Genomic DNA, 24,629 nt, shown 5'->3' with positions numbered 1-24,629 from the left:
AAGAATAAGGGCGCACTGACATCTGGCATATAAAAAACCAAACTGCTGTGCTTTGAGAACACAGGCTAAGAGATAAAACACCTTCCCCCACTTACAGATGCTGGACTCACAAAAAATGCAAGAATCATCACAATGCGTAAGTGTAATCAAAAAGGCACAGCACCCTAGCCCCTCTTTTCGCAAGCTCTCTAAACCCAAAGTTTAGTTTTCCTTTTGGAAATGTGTAGAGCACTGCAGGTAGAGCCCAAGCTTTTCCTTTTTGCACGCTGTCTGTGCTTGCAGGATTTTGCTGGCTCTGCTAGTGACCATTTATTTTGGACTCACACCACACACCCAGTGTTTCATTATGCATTTTTGCTGTAGCCAGAACTAATACAATTGGCTGCATCTCAGCTTGCTTCAAATATACAAGGGAGCAGGTTGACTGAGAGAAAGGGAAGAAATAACATCAAAAAAGAAATCTCGTTTAAAGTAACAAGCACCATAAAGATTTCTCCATGTGTGAATGCTCACAAAAGACTACAGAATATACATGTGCAAGGGCCTGCCTCCTCTCTCACATCCCTGAGAATGAGAGGCTTTTCAATCTCCTTGAAGGGATGACAAGACCCTGGCAAAGCAAGGGATGACAGAGAGTTTGGAAGCGGAGGAGCTGTCACAGAAAAGGCATGCAGAATATGGACTTGTGTTTTCAAGGGAGTTCTGCCCGCACGACTGAGGCTAGGCTTTCCAAAAAAAGCTCTGCTTCCATGTAAACAGCCAGAACAGGTGGCCAGGAATTCAAAAGGTTATGAAGTCCTCGCAAAAAAATTAACTCCTAAGTGTCAAAGGGGGAGCAATGTGAGCGCAGAGCACTTTGGGAAGAATAGACTTCCCTAGCACTAGCTCTGCAGGATCCCAGCTCCCCCAAATGTGTTTCCAGTTGTGGTTTTTAACTGAGATCTTGATGCTCCCTTGCTTGAAAATCTGGCACTTGGTGTTTGGGCCTTGAATCAAAGCGCTCTGAGACCAATAGCGGGGCTCCTTTGAAAATGCCTGCTTTTGAGTATAAAAGCTAGGGCTGGTTACGCTTAGCTTGGCAAGGCTCATTGGCTTACTCATTGGGAGTAATGAAATCGCACGCGTGGCCGGGCTGGGAACGTGCAGGGAGGTGGGCACAGGCGCAGCAGGCTGTGCGTGGCTCGGGTTGGATGCAGATGCCCAAGCTTCTCATTCCCATTGTCCATTCCCGAAACACAAGTTTTGCCTCCAGGATGGCCATGGTTCCTGCAGCAACACAGTAATTTCCCCAAGGAGCAGTCAATATATTGCCACGATCTTAATCTTATTTAGTGTGGTAGCATGGTTTTAATTTTTCCGTGTTTGATCCCTCAGCTTTAGCAATACTGATAGAAGTAAGGACTGTGAGGATCAAATAAAGAGCAGCTTGTTGCGTAGGAAAAAATGCACTTCAGTCCTCGCTCTCTCCGCGGTGATTCAGCTTTTCCAACTGCGCTGCCGAGATAAAAGGCTCGCATGTGAGCAGAAGTGTTAGCAAGGTCGGTAATGCTTTCAGCGCACCGTCTTGCAACAGCCTTGGCTGCAGGAGCAGATATAATCTATTCCTAAATTTCCTTCAGCGGTGGGGAGGCTGGGGGGGGGGGGGAGGAGGAGAGAGAAGGAAGGAGGGAGGCAGCAAAATGTTTTTGCCTGCTCCATTTTCATTCAAATAGCTGCGCTTCACCTCCGCTGCGTCCCCTCGCCCCAGCCCGAGCCCCGCGGGGCTGGCACGTACTGTTTGCTGTTCGCCGCGGCTCGCTGTTGACTTTAGCCAGTAGCTCTGTTTATAAACCCGTGTTGATTTTTCTCGCAGCGCCGTTTAATGAGGTGGGCAGCTCCTCGCCCCTCCGGGCCGCGCCGCGCCGCGCCGCGCCGCCCGCCCGCCGCGGTACCGGGGCCGTAATCAGTGGCAGATCCCGGGCGCGGGGTAATTAGAAACATCGAGGGGGCTTTCTGTCTTTTGAAATCTGTCTCTCAACATCAAAGTGCTCGGCACAAGTCGTCCTCCAGAGGTCTGCTCCCATATCTAAATGAGTGATGTATTTCATGGTATCTGTCGGGAGTGACATAATGAAGAAAACCGGCTTTGAGATGAGGCGTGATGTGAAAAACAGGTGGCCCGCTTTAACGGGTTGCGAAGCATCTGTTTTGCAGTCGGGTTTTGTTCCTGTAAACCGCGCAAACACGGCGGGGCTGCGCGGGCGCGCAGGCTGCGCGGCGCCGGGCGGTGCGCGGGGCGGGCGGCGGCGGGGCGAGGGTCGGTGCCGCCCTCCCTCGGGCCGCGCGCCTTAAACCGCTGCAGCGGAAAGCGGAGCGAAGCCGCTGCGTTTGGCGGCAGCCCCGTTGCTCTCCCTCCGGCTCGGGCACAGGGACACCCCGGCCTCGAAAAGCACCCGCGAGGGCAGGTGCAACCAGCCGGCCGTGCGCAAGGGCACGTCGGAAGAAAGGGGCCCGGCTTTGCCGGTGTTTCTTGGCTGCGAGAAGCCCTCTCCTTCCTCTTTCAAGAGGTTGTTGGCCTTGGGTAGCCCCCTCATACTCCCCCCCCCCCCGGATTTGGCCTGTGAGAAATACTCCGGCGAGGTCGCACCGTTTGCACGTAACGTTTCCAGGGCCACCTCCTTTCTCTGCCTGCGCAATTGATCCGACTTTACTCGTTTGGCTCTATCTCTGCAATAGGTGTTGTTTAACATCAAGCGAGCAGTAAATCCACGATAATGTGCAGGTTTAAAGCGCTCACGGGCAAATCACAGTGATTTTCCCGGAGAATCCCCGGCTGGCAGACCACGGAGCCGCTATTTCTGCTGCACAGCCTGTGCGTTTGGCTTGGAAATCAGGGTACCGGTGTTCCGCTCCGTGGTTACTTGACCTGCAATATGTGATTTAGATGACCGGCCGGATAATATTACACGGTGTCTCCTGGGGACCCCTCTGCCCTGCCGGAGGAGGGAGGAAGGGCTCCGCATTGGGGGAGGTCCGGTACGTTCAGGATCTCCAATAGCCAGTGCAGCAAGGCAATCCGAGCCTACTGCAGCCTGCGGCGGTGGGGGTGGGGAGAGCCCAGCGAAAACACGGAGGGCTGCAGGTGTCCCAGCATCTCTGGAAACGCATTTCATATCGTTAGGAGCCCTCTTTGCAGAAAATATCCCGGCCTGCAACCCGTCCTCCCCTACACCCGTGAAATCCCATTAACCGCAATAGGAACAGGGTCCGGTTCGGGAAAGCTACAGTGAAGGCGCCCTGGCCTGGCTGAAAGATAAAACTCTGCCCTGGCTATATAAGAACATAAAGTATTGGGGGGGGGGGAAGGAAAAAAAAATGTAGCAAGCATTAAAGCCTGGCTGCTCAACGCACATAGCGCGTTTCCCCCAACCCCGTCCCCCCAGTAGCTGTGTCCCGTGGAGGCGCGGAGGGCAGCGGCACCGCCCCGGCGGGCGGAGCGTGCGCCCCGGCCGGCCCCGCGGGGCGGCGCGCAGCTAAGCGCGGGGCAGCGCGCACGGCGCAGCGGGCAGCAGCGCGCCTGGCAGCCGCCCGCCGCCCCGGGCACAGTCACCCCCCCGCCTTCTCCTCCTTCCCCCCCCTCCCGCGCCGCTTATTTTTATTGTAGCTGGTGATTTGGTGTCCGCACGCCGCCGCTCTCATCGCGCTAGAAACTGGCGCTCCCGTCTGCTCCGGGCTTTGTGTCTGCCTCCGGCGCCTGCTCGCAGCGTTTCACTGCTGAGGCAGGCTCCCGAGGAGCGGCGGGATGTGCCGCCCGCGTCCCCCGGCCCGGCAGCGAGCTGCATCGCAGCTCTCCCGGCATGTGGGCTTAAACGAGGCAGGGATAAAAAGGCGAGACTGCCGGGAGGCTGTGAATGCGCTCAGCTCCCCCCGGCATGCTCCGTCCGCTGGCCTGTTCTCAGTCTAGCCTCTGTCTCGAAAAACAAGGCAAACCTCTTCCCCGTGACCTAGCAGGGGTGTAACACGCTGCACACCAAAACCGGGCGAGCTGGAGACGGGAGTTTGAATTTTTCCAAGCAACACAGCATATCGCTTTGCTTTCTGCCAGCGCGGAAAAGAAATGCTTGCAGTCATAACACACAGGCTCCTGGGAACGATCGCTGAATTTTTTTTGCGTCCGATGTGTATTACCTAAATGGCTCGTTCTTTAAAGATCCCTTTCCCTTATTGGAAATGATTTCCCGCTTCCATTGTGGTGAACTTTGCCTCGCCTGACTCTTTACGGCTTATTCTCTTGCTGATGGGCTTCCTTTGTGGAAGTTTCTCTGGCTGATTGTGTTTGTTAATTAGTTGCTAACAGCATCGTAATGTGGGCTTGATGGATAACCGTGTCATTAGCACTCACCCCTGCAATTCACATTTCCAGCCGGGCAGGGGCTACCCCATGTCGAGCCCATGATTTGTGGCTTTAGTCTAGTGCGTGTGACACACCAAGCCCGGCTATCTGGTCCCACGGCCAGCCTTCCCCCGCGCCCGCCGCCCTCGGGGCGCGCCGGCGGGGCCGCCGCCGCCTTTCGCCGCAGAGGCACCGCCGGAGCCGGTGGCGGCGCGGGGCTGCGCTGCCGCCGGCCCCGTGCGTTTTATTGTAGAGGCGAGGGAAGAGGTGGGGGAAGCGCACCGGGAACGCTCTCCTTTGCGTGCCTCCCCGCACGGCTGCGTGCATGTGTATGTGCGGCTGCGGGTGTCGCTCCCGGCAGCGCGCTGCCAGCGCCGGCGGTGCGCGGGCAGAGCTACCCGGGGACCGGCCGCTGCCCGCCGCGGGCGCGCCGGCGACGGGGCGCAGCAGCGCAGCCCCCCTCTCCGCGGCGGCGGACGCGCTGCGCGGCCGCCCCGCCGGGGCCGCCCGCTCTCCCCGCCCCGCGCCCGGCGTCGGGGGGCTCGGCCGCGCCTGGGAGATGTAGTCCTGGCTGCCAGGCTCGCCGGCGGCCGGCGGGGCTCCTGCCGGGGACTACGTTTCCCAGGCCCCCCTGCTGCTCCGCGGGCCGCTGGCAGGGCCGGGCTGTCAATCAGGGGACGTCAGGGCGGGCAGCGAGCGCGGGGACCCCCCCGCCCGCCTCCGCGGCCGCTAATGATGAGTGCGGCGGGGGCTTAAAAGCGGGGAGGCAAGTGTCATGCGGGCCCGCCCGCGGCGGTGAGTCCGGCCCCGCCGCGCCGTGCGAGCCGGCTGCGCGCCCGCCCCGCCGCCGCCGCCGCCGGGGTGGGGGGGGGGGGGAAGGGAAAAAAGGCTCAAACCTGACTCCCGGGGAAGGGCAGCGAGGAGGAAACCGAAAGGCTGGGGCAGCCGGCGAGCGAAGCGGCGATGAGGCGCAGAAAGGTGGCGGCGGCAGCCGGCTGCTGCCTCGCCTTCCTCCTGGGCACGTCGCTGAACGTGCTCTTCATGCCCGGCCCCGAGCACCCGCCGCCGCCGCCCCGCGCCGCCGCCGCCGCCCCGCCGCCGCCGCTGCCGCCGGGGGAGGCCCTGGCGCGGCAGCTCCGCGAGCGCTACGAGGAGGTGCTGCGCTACCGGCAGCACCGCGCCGCGGCGGCGGGACGGCGGGCGCTGCGGCCGCGGGAGCGGCGCCTCATGGACCTGGCGCCGCCGCGCACCTCGGCGGAGCAGCCGCGGCCGGCGCCGCGGACCCGCGCCACCGCCGACCTCTCGCTGGAGCCGCCGCTGCTGGGCTGCCGCGACATCCGCAATGTCACCGGCGTGCGCTACTTGGGCTCGGGCTACACCAAAGCCGTCTACAAGGCGGTGCTCAACCGCACGCTGGCGGTGGCGCTCAAGGCGGTGGACTTCGGCGGGCACGACATCGCCAACTGCGTGAAGCAGTTCGCCGCGCTGGGGGACTGCTACCGCCTGGCCGCCTACAAGATCGTCAAGGAGATGATCCTCCTGCAGCGCCTGCGGCACGCCAACATCCTCCAGGTACGCGCCCGCCCGCCCCGACGGGGCGCGCCCCTAGCGCGCGGCCGGCCGCGCCGTGCGGGTGCCGGGCGCGCCCGGGCTGCGGCGGGACCCCCTGCCGCGGCACCGCCTGCGCGCCCCGCGCTGCCGTGGGCCGAGCGCGCGTGGGCAGCGGCGCGGTGTCGGCGTGTGTGCGCGGCGGGACGGCGCTCCATCCCCCCCCCCCCCGCCGCCCTCGCCCCGTGCGCACCGGGGAGGCAGGGGACCGCGCGGGCGGGCGCCTTGCGGGTGCGCAGCTTCCGCGGTGCTGCCTGTCCCCCTCCGCGGCCCGATTCACCCCGACGGGACGCGCCCCGCCTGGAGACCGAGGGCTGGGGAAAAAGGTTCAGGATATGGCGCATTTGCGCTCTGCTAATGGGTGCAGAAGTGCCCTGGCCGGTGTCCTCCGGCTGCGCCCGCCTTGCAGCTTTCTCCTGATGGCTCTTCCTCGTAAATAAAAGCAATATTGAGATGAGGAAGGAGGTGGCAGACGGCGCTTAGGAAGGACTCGGAGATTAAAAAGCGTTTCGCCAATGTGGAGAATCAAGTATCAGGCTGTGTTAAGTGCCACTGCCCCCAGGGGAGGAGGAGGCCGAGGTGGCACCCGGCGCTGCGGGGGCTGCCTGTGGGCGCAGTCCGCCTTAGACCGCGCCGTGCCCGGGTACGCGCCGTCCTGCCAGATGGGTGAGCACCAGGCGTAACCGACGGGAGCAGGCTGAGCGTTGGTCTTGCGTACACCGACGCCGCTCCACTTGCCAGAAGGGCTGCATAGTAGGACTGTTACACATCAGCATGAATCTCAACGGGTCCATTTGGATGTAAATGCTGGCATGGAAATTCCTGTTGCGTTTTGCATAGCACGAACGTTGCAGTAGAATAAAAAATGAACTCTAGACCAGACGGGCTCACAGTAGGTGCTTATTGAACCGAGTCGAGAAGTTCTGTGTTTCTTCCTCAGCAGCAGAAAGAGTACCAGCTCCCCCACTAAAACTTTGGGCCCAAACGATCGGAGCTCTCGAGCGTCATATGCTGTGCAAAGACAGAGTAGTCATGGCTTATCTACGCCAATAAAGTAGATATTAAAGTTCCTTCCTTCCTTCCTGTTTCCCTAGTATTCTCTCTGTGGTGCCAGGTCTAACTGTAATACATACGAAGAACAACATTTAGCAAACTACCAGAAGAGGTGCTTCTGTTAAGGATTTTACTTGCTCTGCTGTTGCTAGAATGGATTCTTTTTGGAAAACCAAGTTAGGTTGCTGTGACTGTAGTGCAGCCATGATTACTGATTGAGGTGACAGCAGGAAAAGCAGCCTACAGTTGTAAATACTGGGGGGATTTTTTCCAGGATTATTGTTCTTGTTCAGTGGCAAGCGAAGCAAGTTGGCAAAAATGAGCTTGATGTCTGTGTTTCTAAAGTCGTAGGTCATTTTAGTAGGCACTAGTGGTCATGCTGTGTTTCTCCCAGGTATTGCTTGGGTTTAGTTTTTTTTTTTTTTTTTCCTAGGGAAAGATTAATTTGTAACTAGTTTGTCCTTCCAACAAAATGGAAGCCAAGCTCCTGGGCTGCATGATCTGTGGAAAGGGCTACAGCAGCTATCTCTGTAGGGCATTTATGTGCCAAGGACCCTCCAGATTGGGCTGGCACGAGGAGACACTGTATTTCTAAAGCCACCTAGGAGCAATGCTTTTTCTGTATCAGTCTAGAGGAGCTGCAGATTAATTCATTGCTCTGTTTCTGGATGTGAGGTGGGCTCGAGAATGGGCAAACCAAGTCAGGACGTCAAGTGTCCCTTTGTGAGTAGTCGCAGCGTGGAGGGCCTGGACGGCAGCAAACAGCTCGAACATGAGCAGACGCTTCCATAAGCGCCAGTGAGCAGAAACACGCCCAGCCTCTGTGCTGGGAAAATGTTCTAATGTGTAAAAATCCCTCGTGTTAATTAGGGCTTCATATTTACATGCCACCCAATTTAAAAATAGATTACACTTAAATCAGAAACATGTTTTCAATTTTGTTCCGATTTTGTCATTGCCTTTTCTTTTGTCTCTCCTCTGTCTCCATCAGACACTAGCAGAGTTTCCTTGCTGAGATCAGAAAGGAAATGCACCAGAAAAAGAGCTGTGAGTCCCCGTAAATCACTGCCCTTTCTGTTTAATATATTTCATTCCAGGGAGGCATGGGGCAAGGTTACGGCGGTGTGAGTGAGGACTAAATGTTTGATAAGACATTACCTTGAAAGGAGACTATAAAAATCAACCTGACAGGCTTTATCTAGTCAGAGTCGGAGGAGCCTTATGGGCCAGGAATAGGTCTTTAATGTCATACTGGAGTCGTAAAATGGATACATAAAACGGGGACCAACAAGCAACTTAAAATTTCCTGATGATGTCTCTGTTAAAATCTCAGAGGGGACAGGATCTTGCACCTCAAGAGTGATGTTCTCCTTGTTCTCAGTGGAAGCCAGGCCAGGGGCCTCTCTGGGCTTAGCAATCACTGTCCAGGGCTTGCAGTCAAGGGAGAGGAAATGGGTTCAAAAACAAACATCTCCTCCCCTCTCTGCTGGCATTTGACAGAAGCTTCAGTTTTAATCGGAGTGATGGGACCCACGCTGCTCGCACATGCCACGTTCACTGCACACCATCTATCGGGCAATAAAACGCCAGGAGGTTTTCTGCGTCCGCTCCTCGTCTTTTTCCTAACTCTGGCACAGAAACGGCAGCTTCAGTGCCGGTGGGACTGCCTGGCCGGGTCCAACACACCGACACGGGACCTGCTGCCAGGAGCAGTCTGCAGAGGACGTGTCGCCCCCTCCCCGCCCGTCCCCCCCCCCCGTCCCCTGCCCCGGTGCGGCCGCTGCAGCCGCTGCCTTTCCCCCAGGATTTAGCGAGGCGGTGACAGCATCGTAGCAGGCGGGATGGGCAGGCGTGACCCTGCCTGCCGGGTGCCTTCGCCTCCGCTCCACGGGCCTCCGGGAAGCGGGAGCGTGTTGGCTGCGGCCGCAGGGGCCACCCCCCCCCCCCGGGGGCAGCCGCAGCACGCTGCCTCCCCGGCGCACGCCTCCCCCGGCCTGGGCCAAGGGCTATTCAGGGTGAATATATTTATGGGTTTCTTTTGGTGGAAATAAAGTTATCCTTTCGTGTAGGTTCTGTCCAAGGAAAGGGGATTTTCCTGTAAATCTCTGGCAGCTGACAGCCTGAAGTGTAGTTTGTAAGATAACAGACTTGTTCTTTACTGTCTCAGCAGTTCCCATTCTGGCCTGTCTCTTGTCAAAATCAGCTTTTTTTTTTTTTCTTAGGCATCCTTTTAAAATACTTGATTATTGTACAATATATGATAGAGGGGAAAAGAGCTCTTTCCAGAATGTACCCCGGCCTTCAGACAACATGCTGACATATCCACTGTGCCCTCCACCTCTGGAAGGAGCCAGATGTGTCAGCTCCAGCAGATGTGCTGAATCAAGTCTATCAAAAGAAACGTGGAAAACTGGCAAGAGAGAGAGTGTTTTTGCATTAGCCAACATTGATGCAAAGGCAGCTTGCTTTCGTATTTTTATTTACGTGTCCTGCCCTTCACTAGGAACGCTTGCATGCCTGCCAGAGTGTGTGAGCTGGGGCATTGCCCCCTGCCTCCGGCAGCCCCCAGCCCCGCTGCAGCTCGCGAGGCTGCCTGAGGCTCCCTGGTGCGGCTGCCGCTGGGAAGGGCAGGTGCAGACTGCAGGGGAAAAGTATTTGCTTTGGAGTGGGGAAGAGAGGAGTAGTTCATTAAAGTCGATTTTATAATGAAGGGCATTGCGGAAGAGGGGGACCTGGGTCACTGATTTATTGTGACTGAGGATTTAGCAGCCCGCTAATTGCTTTGCAGGCACTCTGTCTCAAATGCGGTAGTTGATCTCTTCCTTTCCCTCCGTGCGATGCTTTCTTTCCTTGCAAAGTTCAACTACTCTTGTCTGAATCCTGCCTTTCCATGCATTGAGTGAGGAAGATGATTTAAGTGTGCTTTAATTCCTCCCTGCCCTATTTGAGGAAGAAAAGAAAATCAAACCACTTGCAGTTAATTTCAAACAATGAGCACAATTGTAAAGACACATCGGCGACGTTTGATTTACTGTTATAAAGTAATGACAGCCCTGGCGTGTCAGCCTTAAGGGTGCTGCCATTCCTGGACGTAAGCAGTTCTCTTCCTTGACATTGCCGAAGCTGGCGGGAAGGGGAGGGAAGTTTGAGACTGGCATACGTTTGGAGAAGTGCAAGCTTATTTCTGTGGCAGATATTTATCAGCACTTCTAGCATGAGTTCACAATGATTCGTTTAAGAAGGAGATACCACTTCCTTCGAAACAAACACAAAAGCTCAGCTAAAAGTGTTGGCTTTTCCTGAAGGCAGTGGAAGACAACAGCTGGTAACATAACCAGTGGTTTGCTGACTGTGTAGACAAGGCCATTTCATTTGGCTTATTTAGTTTTAGTTTAAGGTTAAAGCAAACTGCTGAAATAGCATCAACACTGAAAAAGTCACCATCTAAGTTATGACGTCAAAGCAGTTTTTATATGAATTGATCCAGTTAGCACTAGTGGGTTTTTTACTGATTTATTTTAAATGGTCATGATTACAGTGAGAATATCACTTAGAAAATTCATTGACTAAAGTACGATTAAAATAATATGCCACTTGCTGTTGACAAGTTCAGTAGTACTTAAGATGTGCTGGTTGATTATGCTATTGGTTATTACAACCAGCTAACATGTTTTTAAATATGATTTTCTTTTTACATTTGATAATGAAAATAGTTGAGGAACATTTTACCATGAATGATTTCCCTATGCATAGGCATAGCCAGCTGGAAAGGGCACAATTTTATTTTTAATGTGAGAATTAAAACAGTAAAGCTTTGGATACAGTTTACTTATTCCATGTGGAAATAGACAGTCTTTCCAAGTATTAAAAAAAAACAATTTGCAGTTAATTTCCAGTGCAAAGGCATCAGCACAGAAAATCTATGGATGCTTGGAGGTCTGGTCTGTCACTGTCCTTCTTGCAGTAATTCATTGCAGTTTTCACAGAAAGCAGGAGAAAGCGAGATCAGGTGGTGGTGGAAACAGTTACTCGGGGGTCTCTTCTCCGCTGCAGTGGGTGGGGATGCCTCTGGGGCAGAGGCTGAGGGATTGCACCCCCTTTGTGGTGGCAATGGCACCGGGTGCTGACCAACAAACCAGGCCCTCGATTTAACCATTTAAAATTTTGGAAAATGCTGGCCTGAGAAGAATGGCCTGACTACAGATGCAAGGTCGTGGGTGACGACATGGGGAAATTGTCATTCCGAATTTTGGATGGGGCGGCACATGTCTGTGGTTATTTTAGGGCGTACCTTTCAAAATTAAGTACTTAGAATCCACTTTCCAAGAGGCGGGCTGGGGTCTTACTGTGTTCTCCGTGTGCGGTCGTCAGTAGTGGATTGTTTTAAGTGTGAAGGTCTTTTTAGACAGGGAATATTTTCTAACAGATATTTTAAATAGCTCAGTTTAACTGCCCTTGGTTGAACCGAGATGATTGCGGCCACCTCACACAGTGCAAGACCAGGCTGACACCATCTGTTTAACTGGCGTTAGGATCAGACGAGCTTCGGGCCCCAGGCGGATGAGTCTGCCAAAAGCTGGTGGGGTGGCTGGAGGAGCTCCCACCTCTCACTCTCCACCTCGTTCATCTGGTGAAATGGTCATGTCCGCTGCCCAGAGAGCGCAAACGGAGCTGTGCCTCTGTCTCAGCTGCCCCAGTACACTAATTGACGCTACCTTCAAGGAGACAAGGCTTCTAAGTCACTTAGGTGATTTTTGAATTTGTTGGTGTTGGTTGAATTTAGGTTGGCAGCCCTGGACGTCAGTGTGGGTGGAAGAGAGAAAAGCAGGCAGTGCCACCTACTGATGACTCAGTGGAGACAGCTAGCTTTGCTAGCATATGTCCCCACAGCCCCAAGGAGCGAGGGGTGGAGTGGAGAAGGGCAGGGAGAGCAGACAGATGCGGTTTGGCGAGGAAAGAAGAATTACACAAAGTGCTTCTTTATTGCAAGAGTGCTTCCCAAAAGGCCCAGATGTTATCCTGCACTTTTGAGAGTGAAGAAAGGATCTGTTAACAAGAGCTCCAGAGCTGTTGGAAGCACAGAGCTCATACAATTGCAAACCAACTCTAACTGTACATGTCACTGTAAGACAAGCTGCACGTCTTGACTCTGAAGTCACCAAATAGCATTTTTCCCCATTGAATTGCATGGGATAGCAGAGGGTATTCAACTTGCGGAGCAGCTGGCAAGAAGAGATTTCCATAAAGCAAGAACATGCCATCAAATTAGTTAAAAGGGACATCCTCCTTACTCACGTTCAAAAATCTTGTTCATCAAACTAATCCCCATCGCTTGCTGAATGATTTCTGCCATTGCTTCTTTGTTTTATGTGCCATGTAAATCACTTCAAAAGACTCTGGTTTGAATTTCTGCCTCCTTTATGGGAGCTGATGACTTGCAACCTCACCTGGCTCCCTTTCGTGGCAGCCCAGCCTTCTTCCTTCTGCACAGCAGTTCAGGGAGGCCACCGGTCACCGCCGGATGCTGTTAATGTGATCCAGTTCTCCTGTGCTGCTTGCCTCCCTCGGAGGAGCGACAATGAGTGAGCAGAGCCTCTCCGTTTGGCGAGTACGTGGCCAGGAAGCTAGTTTTGACCCAGGTAACAGCTTGGGAATTGCAAGAGAGAGCACGTGCTATTTAGAGTTTATTACCCCCAAACGGAGTAGCAAAGTAAGTTGTAAGTGTTCAAGTTCCTTTTTAAGTATAGATAGAGAGTGTAAGATGTAGGAGGTATAATAACTTGCTCAAGGCTGCACATGGAGTCTGTCAGAGCTAAGGTACGGCTCAGGTTTTCTTGGTTTTGGGGTCTATGCTTGTCCCTGTGTGTTCTCAGGAGACCTATTGTGCCCCGATTTGGTGGGTTTCCCTCCACTGGGCTGGCGAAAATGCGGCTTATTCATGCGCCTGACTGAAGGGCCTGTTCTGCCGGCCCTGGCAGCTCTTCCAGCCCAGTCCCAGCGTTTCCCGACAGCTCTCACCTGCAGTTGGTGTAGCTGCCCCATGTCAAGGGACCTGGACTGCGAGCGCCCCTCTTAGCACGTGCCCTACCGTTGCAATGGATCAGTTCAGCCGCATGCTGACCCAGCTTTGACAAATCATCAGGGTCCTTTTAGACTTGCTCTAGCTTCTGGCTACACTCGCTGTTCAGGAAAGCCGTCGAGGCTGTGCTGGATGGCAAGAGCAGATGCAGAGAGGTGAGCTCCCGGCCAGGGGCGCTGGCCTGGCTCAGCCGCTGCCTCTGCTCCTCTTGCTGTTTGCCCACGCGGCGGCTGAGAGCGTGGATAGACTTAGGCATGAGCTGGCCCCATGTCTGGAGGCGTCGCAGCTCTTGTTGGTAAGGCACCTGTGTCAGATATGCAAGCTAGATTTTTTTAAAGGTCTTTTATGTGGGTTTTTACAGTAATATAGTCACCTGGCTATTCGGATGGGTGCCCTGTGGCATCTAACTCCCCTTGCAATTTCTCTTTTCTGTGTTGGCCGTGAAAGACTTGCCAAGAACTAGTTCTCACAGGCAGTACGCTAATACTAATATTGATTCTAGACTAATTTTAAAGGAGTTGTTTTTCGTCAGGCTCAGCTGAACCACTCAATTTAGGTAGTGGGCACCAAACATGAATGTTCTGTATTATTTCAGGCCAAATTTGGGAAAATATATCGTGGAAACAGCTGCTTTTTCTTGAACCGTATAGCTGCAGATAGACCCCAAGTTCATTTTAATGATAAACTACGCAGCGACTATGACTCAGATACCTAACAAAGGAAATTATATACAGACGTGTTTAATGAACATTCCAGCAAGTTTACCTTTTCAGAACATAACACACATAGAGATTATTTGAGAGTTTGTCAAGCAAAATAATGTCATAATTAAGGGTTAAACTTCTCATGAGATGGAGCTGAGTGCAGTCGCTGTGGATGGAGGTCAGGGTGGATTTTGATCTGGTTATTTACAAGATAATGAACTGTGCCTCCAGTGAGACCAGTGCAATGCCATTGAAATCATGGGTGTATGAGTGATCTATTTGTCTTCGCTGAACACTTTACAAGAGGAGACTACTTGTGTGACTAAATATTTGCAGGGTTGGGCCTTGAGCTTATGCAGTGCAATGCAAATTCAAAGTGCTGTAAATGTTTTTAGTACAAGAATTTTCCACTTCAGAGTATAAGGAAAGCAGGGAGAGTGAAAGGCAGATAACGTTACTAAATCATAAGATTATAGCCAGCATAATGTATATCAGACCAGCAGGTATATATGGATGTATATACACACATATAAAATATATGGAGATATCTATGGACGTCTGTGAATATACCTGTAGATATGGTTAGATATACATACGTGTGTCTTTCTAAATAACACATTCCAATTTTTATATTAATGTACTTGAATCCCATGGTTAGTAACAGTACCAGGTATGACATTCTGGTACATTTTAACCCTTCTAAAATGCAGTGCTGTTAATATATTTATAAATAAAAGCCTAGGCAGAGATGTGAATTTAGAGTTTAATATTTAAATTACCTACCTAGTTTCAGTATTCAGCAGCAGAAGAAATTCTGCCTCGCTGCATTCAGCATACAGCTGTGGTCCTAGCCTTAAAAAGTCCTGAGTTGTGCTGGACACTCTCTGCGTGCTGGGCTTTTCCAAAGAAGCTCAGCGCTTGGCAGGACTTGATCACTTGATGTCAGCGAGGAAGATTAGTTCACTTCTCAGGCACCAGCTGTATATATCCTGTAGCAGGAAGGCTGGCTTCAGACTGATCTTTATAATAAAGTTCAGGCCTTTCAGGGAGCTTAAATCTTTTTCCAGGGAAAGGCATGGGCTGAGCAGGAGTGGCAAAGATATAGATAGATAGAGACATACATACACATATATATACCTATATATATACACACACATGCACACACGCATACACACGCTCAGCAACGGAAGGAAGTGTTTAAAACCTGAGACATGAAAAGATTTTAGGGTGACATAAATGTCTCGCATCCTTTATTGGTAAATCATAGCTGTATCAGGCCGTGCTGCGTGTTCATGTGTCTTGCTCTTGCAGAGACTGGCCCAGTGCTCCAGGAAAGAGAGGTGAATCCATGGATTGGTTGCACAGAAAGGTTTATGATCAATTGGATATCAATCAAATAGCAGGACCTTCTAAAACGGGCTTTTCTGGTTTTAACATGCAGCAGCTCATGCAAATGGTTCGTTAAATGGCTACCAGTGTTAGTGGGAGCTTTTGATTTCCCCTGGGCCCCAGGCCACTAGGGAGTATAATCTTGCCATAACCAGTTTGATTAGGTAACCTTGTGCCCATGTTTTTTTGAAAATAAAGATTGTGGTGAGTGTTGACTACTGTTGCGAGTCCTAAAAGTGAGACTTTTTTTTTTAATTGCACTTTTCTATTGTGGGCCAAAGTTAGTGCCTTACTACGGTAAGTCTGGGCAAGTCCAAATTGCAGGAGAAGAGAATTAGGTCTCTTGAGTTTCCTTGTGGTGTAGTACAGTTGAATTGTCACTTATGTTACTGCTGGGAACAGTGTTCTTGAAGTTCCAGTGCCCGGAATCAGGAGAATCTCATGTTCATTGAAGGAAAAAAAAAAAAAAAAAAAGCAGAAATTTACGTAGCTTTTGTGATTGTGGAGAAAACCTAAAAACAAAATGCCAATGCTAAGAGCTAAAAAGTAGCAAGGCAAAGAAAAAGATTGAAAACCTATTACAGTTTTTAGAGAAATCACATGATTGTTTCAGGCGAATCCTGCCAGTTTTCTGCATGGTGGCTGGGGAAGCCCAGCCCCTGGGGCAGTGCCGCTGCTGCAGACCCGCACCGGGGCGAAAGCAGGACGAGCCTGGGGTCCTTGCTGGGGAGGGTTGTCGAGCGTGTCCATCCCGACTGAGCAGCTTCTCTAAATGAAATGTAACGCTTTGGCTGAGGCTCTGCCTTGACGTTTATTTTTCTGAAAATCCAGCGAGGGTGCCCACGCTTAATGCAGGAGGGTCTGTTGTTTGCATATACTTACCCTGCTGATGACAGCTTAATAAGCTCCTTTATTTTGTGTTTTTATTCAGTACGCTTGTCAGCTTTTGTGTGGAGCCTGACCTCTGCTTTCCCCCTTCCCCCCCCAGCTTGTCTGAAAGGGGCACCTCTGTCTCTATAATTTGTAGTAGAAGGGAATTGTAAAGGGACGTGAACTGACGGGTTGTACCGACACCGATTCCTAAAAAGGAATATAACTTTCTCAGGGGCTGATCCTGAATGCCCAGGGTGCCTAAAACCATTGAAGTCAGTGGGAGTTTTTGGTGCATAAAGAATAATGCAGGAGAGAGCCTTTGCGACTGAGAAAATCCAAACAGTTGCTGAAGAATTCAGTAAACAGGACTACTTTAAATGGATTACGGCACACAATGTGCGAACAGTTAAACATTTCATATCTGGCTTACGTTTTTCTAAACAGAAGGAAAGGCATCCCAATATTGTGACTGTTTGCTATTAGATCTTACGCAAAAATATATTGGTGGCAATGTATTTGTATTTAAATGCAGTGCCGTGAGATATCAAAAAAGACGTGGGATTGTATTTCTTTCCATTCATTTAATTGAAACCATGCTGAAAAAGCGTATGAAAACCATCACTCTCGAATATATCTAAAATGTAGCTTTGTGATACTGAAAAGATGTCCATCCTAACAATTTCAGAGAGTGGAGATATTTGGGACCATCTTTTGATCCCATTCATTTTCCCCACGTGCGTCCAGATATCTGTTTCTTACTTCACTGTCTGGGAATACAGACCATTTTTCTCATTTCAGACCTTAAAAACGTATTGGAAAAAAACAAAAAGGGAAAAAGTATTTTGGGTAACACTTTGCTACTTGTTGTATCTATCTAATAAATCAGCTTCTCAAACAAAAGGCCTAAGAATTACCATTCTGGTAATTGGTGCAACTATATATATTCCATATTTTGTAACATCTGTATTCTGGGTGGTGGTTCATCAGGAGGGGATGGATGTAACCTTTTTAGATGCTTAATTGGCTGTGGGACATGCCCAGTTTGTAATCATGGTAATTGTACATACACATATGGCCATGTAATTACATGTGCATTTTTGCATTTAGTCTCAGGACTTCATTTACAAAAGTATAAATGCAGCCCAATAAATCCTTACATTTCAAACTTGTGCTTCTATAACTCTATATAATTATGTAATGACACTACATCTGGAGAGGTTTCACTTAAGTAAAAGCAATAAAGAACTCAGATTATATATTTTTTGAGTTAGACATGTACTAACTTCCGCAGCACTACGTTTTTAGTTTGTAAGATTGATTAAATTCAGCCATACTTGTGCAAAAATTTTTTTCTTATGGGAATAAAGAGCAATTTAATATGAAACCAAAACTGGATCAGGTCCTTTAAGCTTCTGCAATGACTGAAGTGACTAAGTGGGCTCTTATATAGTAAAACATGCACCAAAGACATGGATACTCCGGCAGTGAAGGCTTTTGCGAAGGTACAGTTGAATGCTGAAATGAATTACTTACAAGCAAAGTGCCATCTCCCTGAGAACAAATCTAAGTCATTGTTAAAACTATTAGAATTCAATCATTGAGATAGAATACATACAAATATACTGTAATTCATTTCTACTGATGTGTTAATATCCGCATAAATAGATAATGAGACTACTTTCTCGATATTTTGTGTGTATGGATACCTATGTATCATGCTTTTACAGTCAAATAAATGTATGACTGCCATTTGTCTTCCTTATTTCTGTTCCTAGAGTAGTTTTCACAAATGTTGAGAATGCCTAATGAAGACTGATACCCTTTTTGTGTTCATTGTTACTGTGAATTAACATTTATTGTGATACTATGATTTTTCCAGCCTGTATTCTTTGTTAATTGCCATTATGGCTTTTTTACCAATAGATAACGTTAGCATACTATAGACAAGAACCAAATTCTGCAAATAATGCAGAAACAGATGTTAGATTCAGACACTTAAAACTGAGAATTTTCAGAGTTGCTGAGTTTGATCCTGCCTTCTTAGTCTGCATCCACACAAAAGATAACTCAAGTGTCTAGTAAGAATTGCAAAACCAAGCTCATGATCCCAAGACGTATACTGTAATTAAAATTTTCTTTTACTTTCATTCTTTGTTATTGCTCAAGGTTTAAACATAATGATTGTTCTGGTGTGATCTTCTAAGATAGCTTGCAGCACACAGTTTTGACTGTTGTTAAATGAGCTGGACAAAAATGGTATCACAGATGATAAGGAACAAACCCTACAACCAATCTGAATTACTTTAGATTAATAAATTATTGCTGTTGCAATTGTTGTCATGGTTGTGGCAGTAAACAAAAAAAAGGCCTGTTTTCTTATTTCAGATGTTCATATCTGCATCTCTCACAAATTCTCTATTGTGCATCGATGCTGAAATCTTTATGGCATGTTTTAAAATAAAATCTTCTAGCTCTTTTTGTTTAGTTTAATATCTGTGTTTTAGCAGCTCTTTTGAAATAGAGCTCTGTTCTTACACCAAAAAGAATAATTGTTTACTTCACTTACATTTCTGGAGCACTTTTTTGTCATTTAACTGTAGACAACTGTACTTAGAGCTAGCAGAGTGGTTCATAACAAATCACATATTTGCTGACTTTAGCCGCTCTTTTTGCTTTTTTTTGTCTGTCAGGGTCATGAGTCATATGAATGCGCTTGATATGCAGATATATTTGCAGTGGTTGTTTGCAGTCTCACCCAGCTCTGTCAGTTGATTGCATTCACTACCCGGGATCCTGGCATTCCTGGTGAATCCGTGCTCCTCGCTCTGGTATGGATGAGCCTGACTTCTGCAGGGCCGTATCCAAGTCCCCTCAAGCTTAGCGGGGGCCCTTGTCAGCTTTCCAGAGCCTTTTAGAACGGAAAGAAGTTTGAAGAAGAAACAAAGAGGCAAACAAACAAATTACTCAGAGAAGGCGGTAGATGAACAGAATCAGAACATGTGTAAAAATTGCTTTTTCACATGGAGCCTTTTACTGTAAGGCTTATTGGACTCGGGGCAGAGATTACATTTAACGTTATTTCTTGTGCATGCTGTTCTAGCTGGAAAGTTGCAGTCAGATCCTTATCAGGCTCATTTAACTGCCTTTCTGCCAGGGCTTGGCAAGGAGTTTGCAAAAGCCTGTCCCCCTAGCTGTGTCAAATGTTGTCCCATTCCATATAAAGTAAGCCATCTTCTCCACAGTCTTGAAATAATCTTCTTGTGCAAGTATTAGTGCAAGGGAAAATTGATCATTCAACTGTCCTTGGAAAGCAAATGCAAGAAGGAGCTGGAGCATGGCTCAAATTGCCATTTCAATTCTTTTAAGTTGCATAAACTGTTTGCAGATAATATTTTTCAGTATTTGCCCTTCTGTAATGATACTGCAAATGAAAGTCCATCAGGTACAGCAAGAGACAATTTCTGGATGGGAGAAGATAACTTTTGGCATTCCAATTGCTTTTTAAGCTACTATGTCATTTAACCACATATTGCCAGCCAGTGCACAAGTAGTCGTCTGGTAGGAAATGTCATTAAAAGGTTTTTTGCAATGTCTTTTAGGCAGAAAATGATTCTTATTTAGCCAGATAATGCATAGGCTAAGCTAATTTTCCTCTGACAGAATTCTGTTTCTGCATTCATGGATATTTTTAGATATTATCTGGTTTTCTTACACAGCCATTAGTATAATATCCTGCGCAGGGGGGTATGCAGAAACCACTTAACTAGCCTTGTGCTGTATGATGCCCACAGAGACTGTGCTAACTGATTTAAGAGCTTCCTTCAGGGCTTTCAAGGGAGCACTCCTCAGATGTGAGGATACAAAAGCTATTGGGGGGAGACTTTGAGGCTGTAAAATGTATAGAGTTCGGAGCCTTGTAAGAAATGCTTACTTTGCACCTCATCCACGGAGAAAAGTAAAAGCATGCCAAGATATGTTACACTGATAATTGCCTCACTGTGATTTTTTTTCAGCTCTATGGCTATTGTTACCAGGATAGCAACGATATCCCAGACACACTGACGACCATCACTGAACTAGGCTCGCCTTTAGAGATGATTCAGCTTTTACAGACGTCCTGGGAAGACAGATTTCGAGTAAGTAACAACATTTTTTAAAAGGACTTTTAAGACAGCTGTGAATACAGAATAACTTCAAGCATGAAGCAGAGGTTATGTACTATGCTGTATAATTCGCATTTCTGAAACGTTTGCCTGGCTTATGATTACATCTTGGTTTAGAAACAAATTTTAACACGCAGTGTTTAAGATGTGCTATTTTGTCTGTTGAAGTTATCTAAGTGTAGCTGGTTATATGCTTTTTACATTATATCTTCAAACGTTTCATACTTGTTAAAAAGTCAAGGCCCAAAATTGTTGAGCATTATGCTGTACAACTGGAATTGAAACAATAGAAGGATGTTACATTTCTATCCTGATCATTATCATAGGTTAGTTTTATAATTGTTTTCTACTGCTTCCTCTTCTGTTTGTCTTTTACTAGGGAAGAGTAAAATAAACGTACACAACTCTCAAACCTGGTTTGTCCACCACAAATGGCAATTTGCCCGAGCACGAAGGTTACACTTAATTTGTCCAGAACGAAGCCAGACTGCAGCAATGCTTTGATCAAGACAGTGCTGTGTATATTGAGACGTGCAGTGAACTGAGGTTAACCCCCTAAGACATATCGAGGCAGCAGCAGTCTTCATCGAAAACACTTTGGACTGTACGGCTACATCTGTACTAGTAAATTAAACGTGCCCCTGACCGTTCTTGGAGACGAACAGGCATGGCACAGCCCACGTCTGTACGATTAAATTCTCGTACTCTCCAAAAGCAGAGTGACTAAATGCAAAATGCCTCTTGGAGACAGTCCCTTGGCCCCGCTGCCTCCTGAGTCACGTCTGGCAGTTGTTTGGGAGAGCTCTGCTTGGTCCGGGTCAAACCCAGGCCAGGCACTGCGCTAACCACGCTGCCTGAGATAACGTTTCTGTGCCCAGGAATGTTCCCTGGCCCAGTTTGTTTTACTAACGCAGATGGAGCGAGCATGTTCCCTGAGCTAAACTTCAGCTCCCTTTTCCCAAACGAGCTATGCTCTTAATAAGTGGTCGAGGTACCTGCCACAGCTCCCTAAATATACTTCCTGCCTTTGTCACTTCTCACCCGTGCAGCGCGGTACTGGATTGTGACGGCAACTATGGACAAAGTACGTCCAAACAGGTATATTAGATTATGGGTGGTAAATTGGGAAGTTTCCCCTCAGCATGTTTCTGAGAGAGCAGGTGCGAAGGGAGATGAAGGGGAATTACCCTGCTGACACTGAGCTGATTCGCAGAGCTGTAATGACGAATGACACATTCCTGAGACTACTGTAATGAAACTTTTAATGAAAGAGAGAAAATAAAATCCCGTCTTCTTGACACAAGAGACTTGTTCGTGGCCCAGTCTGAAAACATATGCCTAGCTTTATTCCTGCAGACGGTTTCCTTGTGTCGAAGGGCTCTGAAGTAAGCGTTCTCCCCAGGCCAGCACCTGGCCGCTCAGTGGAGGTGCGCGATACAGAGCAAAGCCTTCGTCGGTGTGCTCACAGCTTGTCCTACGGGGATATTTTCATTCCCGCCATCCATGGCTCCAGGCCACGGGGGCTCCGCTTGGTCACAGAGGTTGCCAGTGCAGGAGCAGGATCTTGTTGGCGTTTGGGAAAAGGCAATAATTTCAGAGGACAGCTTGTATTTTTATTCAAACAAAATTCTGGGTTTTGTTGGCCTATGTAGCTTGCGAGTTAGTTTTGGCTAAAAAAGCAGTTCAAAGCAGTAAAGCTTTGTCAGTGCACTACCCTGTCCTGGTACAGTTCAGCGATGCACTTGTGACCCATAGAAAAAATATATTTTTGAAATGCTTCATTTTAATCTGCTTTGAAATGCTTCATTTTAATCTGCTTGCATTTCCCCAGCAGCATGATACGCCTTTTATATGCAGCGCGCTGTATTGTGGGACAGCACAGGCAAGAATTCTGTGTGCTTCCAGAGGGAGGAGAGCGCCATCATATCTGCCATCCCATAACTGTGCTTGTGTGCCTTTGTACCTACTGGTATCTCCACAGAGACTTTTGGTATCATTTAAGTAGAGTAAAAATGTTCTAGCCTGGTCAGGCAGGGAGATGATGATAGAGGTGTCCGATAGTCCTGATGTCCTACAGACACACCGTCCGTGAGGTAGAACTTCAGACGAGCTCAGCCTCTGCTGTCTTCTGAAGTGTGCGTTTAGGCGCCCCCCTGAGTATACCGTTTCTGTCCTGAGATTGAATTTTGATTTGACTTCTGTAATACATGTGGCCTTAACAGCATATTTTACCAAAAACCAAAGATTATATATACAAAATAAAAAGCTTGCTAGACTGAATAAAGAGTGCTGTTAATTGAATTTATAGAGTAAAAATTCCAGTAATTAACTGTGTTCTTATTACTGTTAGTTTTGTATTAGTGCATTACATACTTGATTTTAGAGGAATGCATGAATTGGAAACAGTACTTGGGTAAGGGGACTGAGTTCAACGTTTAACGAGTTTGATGTCTTATAATTTCTCAAGTTTCCAGCTTGCAATTGAAAAGTGCAGGGTCAGCGCAGAGTTCCTACCCCAGCCTGGAAGTGGGCATCCCCTGGGCATATAAGGGTCCACCTAGGTAGACAGACATACACGCTTTCGCTGATGCGCAGTGAAGAGTTACAGGCGGGTCAGAGGACCTACCGAACCACGCTTTCAGTATATATGCTTTCTTCTCCCCTGGAAAAAGGCAGACATAAGAGGAACCAGTGGAAAACAATTATAGAAGCAATCAAAAGGTGTGATCAATAAAGAGACAATACAGACAGCTTCTATTATTCACACTCCAGTTATAGGAGCAGGGTGTTGAAGCCAAAAATCCCAGACCTTGAGCTTGTAAAAGAACAGAATCTTAGACTGCATGATCAAGGCCTGTATGTAATGTGTTATTAAAAGTAAATGCTTTTATTTCTATTAAAAGTAAGAATAGCAACAATGGGCCATGCTTCAAGAATAGTGTGGGAAAACACTGGTAAAGAAGCTTATTTTGGTTTCAAGTCTCTAAGGGTTATTACAATCAACTATGTTAATCCTCTGAAAAATACCTTGGATGCAACATTCCGTTTTGGAGATAAGTTACAATGCTTATATTTAGTCATACAGTTATGAGTATATCTACAATTAAAGTGGGTTAATTCATGCGCTCTGTACTAAGAAAATAACACAAGGAACCCATGTTTTTATATTTCAGATATGTCTCAGCTTAGTTCGGCTTTTGCATTATTTGGCTCACTCTCCTCTTGGCTCTGTGACATTACTGGATTTTCGCCCTCGACAATTTGTGATTGTAGATGGGGAATTGAAAGTGACAGATCTAGATGATGCCAGTATCGAAGAAAGTTCTTGTACCAGTAATAGTGACTGTTTTATGGAATTCCCAGCACGAAATTTCACTCTTCCTTGTTCCGTTGAGGGACGTTGTCAAAACATGAATGAGAAGAGGAATCTCTACAATGCCTACAGGTACCTGATCAGTATAACGTAAAAGAGAATTTAAAATGGGCAAAAATTCTGCATTATCATTTACAGTTATTTAGACCAGTGAGCACATATTAGCTCGGATCTGTTATCCAAGAATAAGTTAAGCCATGAATAATTGTTTCATATGTGAAAATACTTTAATGTAGCATTTTTAATTTTGGAAATATTTTGCATACTTTGAGTGTGATTCACTGAGTTAGTCTAGTTTTACATGCATCAGTCGTACAAGTAAAATGTTTCATAAGAGTAAAACTGAGGCCTTGTGAAAATGGAGGCCCATTAGCTCTGCAGCGAGACAGTTCTTAACAACTCTTCTGTGGTGTAAATTCATAAGGGTTTTCACCCTTCTTTTCTCACCAGCCAAGAGGCGAGCTGGCCTCAGAGGCAGAGTTAGCGTTCAGCTTTTCTTGCGTGCTCCGGCACGATGCTCCTGCCTCTCCTGCGCCTGCCTTCGCTCCGACGAAAAACGCTCCCTGGCTCAGCCGCGGCACAGCCGAGAGCGCTGACCCTGTTGCAGCGCTCAGACGCCAGTTGCGGATGATCTGGGGCGTGATGCCAAGCTTTCTGAAGCAAGAGGGGGCTCCGTTTGCATTCCTTCCCTCCTCCTGCAGCCCCGGTGTCTGCGTGGGGACGCGGTTGATTACTCACTTCCCGTGCTGCTCCCACTCCAGCTTTATGGCGGTGCTGTGCTCCAGAAGTGGGGGTACGTGGGTGACGATCGCCCGTTCGGTCAGAAACTTTGAAGAAAGCGTTCAGCTGAAACGTCCGTCTTCTGAATTTTATTTTAAGGGCTTCCCCAGATTTGCAGCTGAGTTTTTTTGGAGCGATGACTTTGTGTTTGTGGTCTGGGCTCTTCCCTAACTTTGATCGTGCTCCCCTTAGGGCTGCAACTGGAGCCTGGGGGAGCTTTATCAGTAATTGATTC

At 48.5% G+C, this 24,629-nt stretch overlaps 1 protein-coding gene across 1 annotated transcript in view; it reads left to right on the top strand.

Annotated features, from left to right (window-relative positions):
* The first annotated feature begins 5,278 nt into the window (after nucleotides 1–5,278).
* Nucleotides 5,279–24,629, top strand: part of PKDCC (protein kinase domain containing, cytoplasmic) — a 41,740-nt gene continuing 22,389 nt past the window's right edge. The window contains exons 1-3 of the mRNA XM_068939713.1: nucleotides 5,279–5,944; nucleotides 20,092–20,214; nucleotides 23,415–23,686. Coding sequence (XP_068795814.1) covers nucleotides 5,336–5,944; nucleotides 20,092–20,214; nucleotides 23,415–23,686 — 1,004 coding nt within the window. The 5' untranslated portion in view covers nucleotides 5,279–5,335. The remainder of the gene's footprint in view (nucleotides 5,945–20,091; nucleotides 20,215–23,414; nucleotides 23,687–24,629) is intronic.

This window comes from Struthio camelus, chromosome 3, assembly GCF_040807025.1.
Source record: "Struthio camelus isolate bStrCam1 chromosome 3, bStrCam1.hap1, whole genome shotgun sequence".
NCBI classification, from domain to species: domain Eukaryota; kingdom Metazoa; phylum Chordata; class Aves; order Struthioniformes; family Struthionidae; genus Struthio; species Struthio camelus.
Note: the sequence above shows the minus strand (reverse complement) of the source record. Positions and strands in the feature narration are given on the sequence as shown.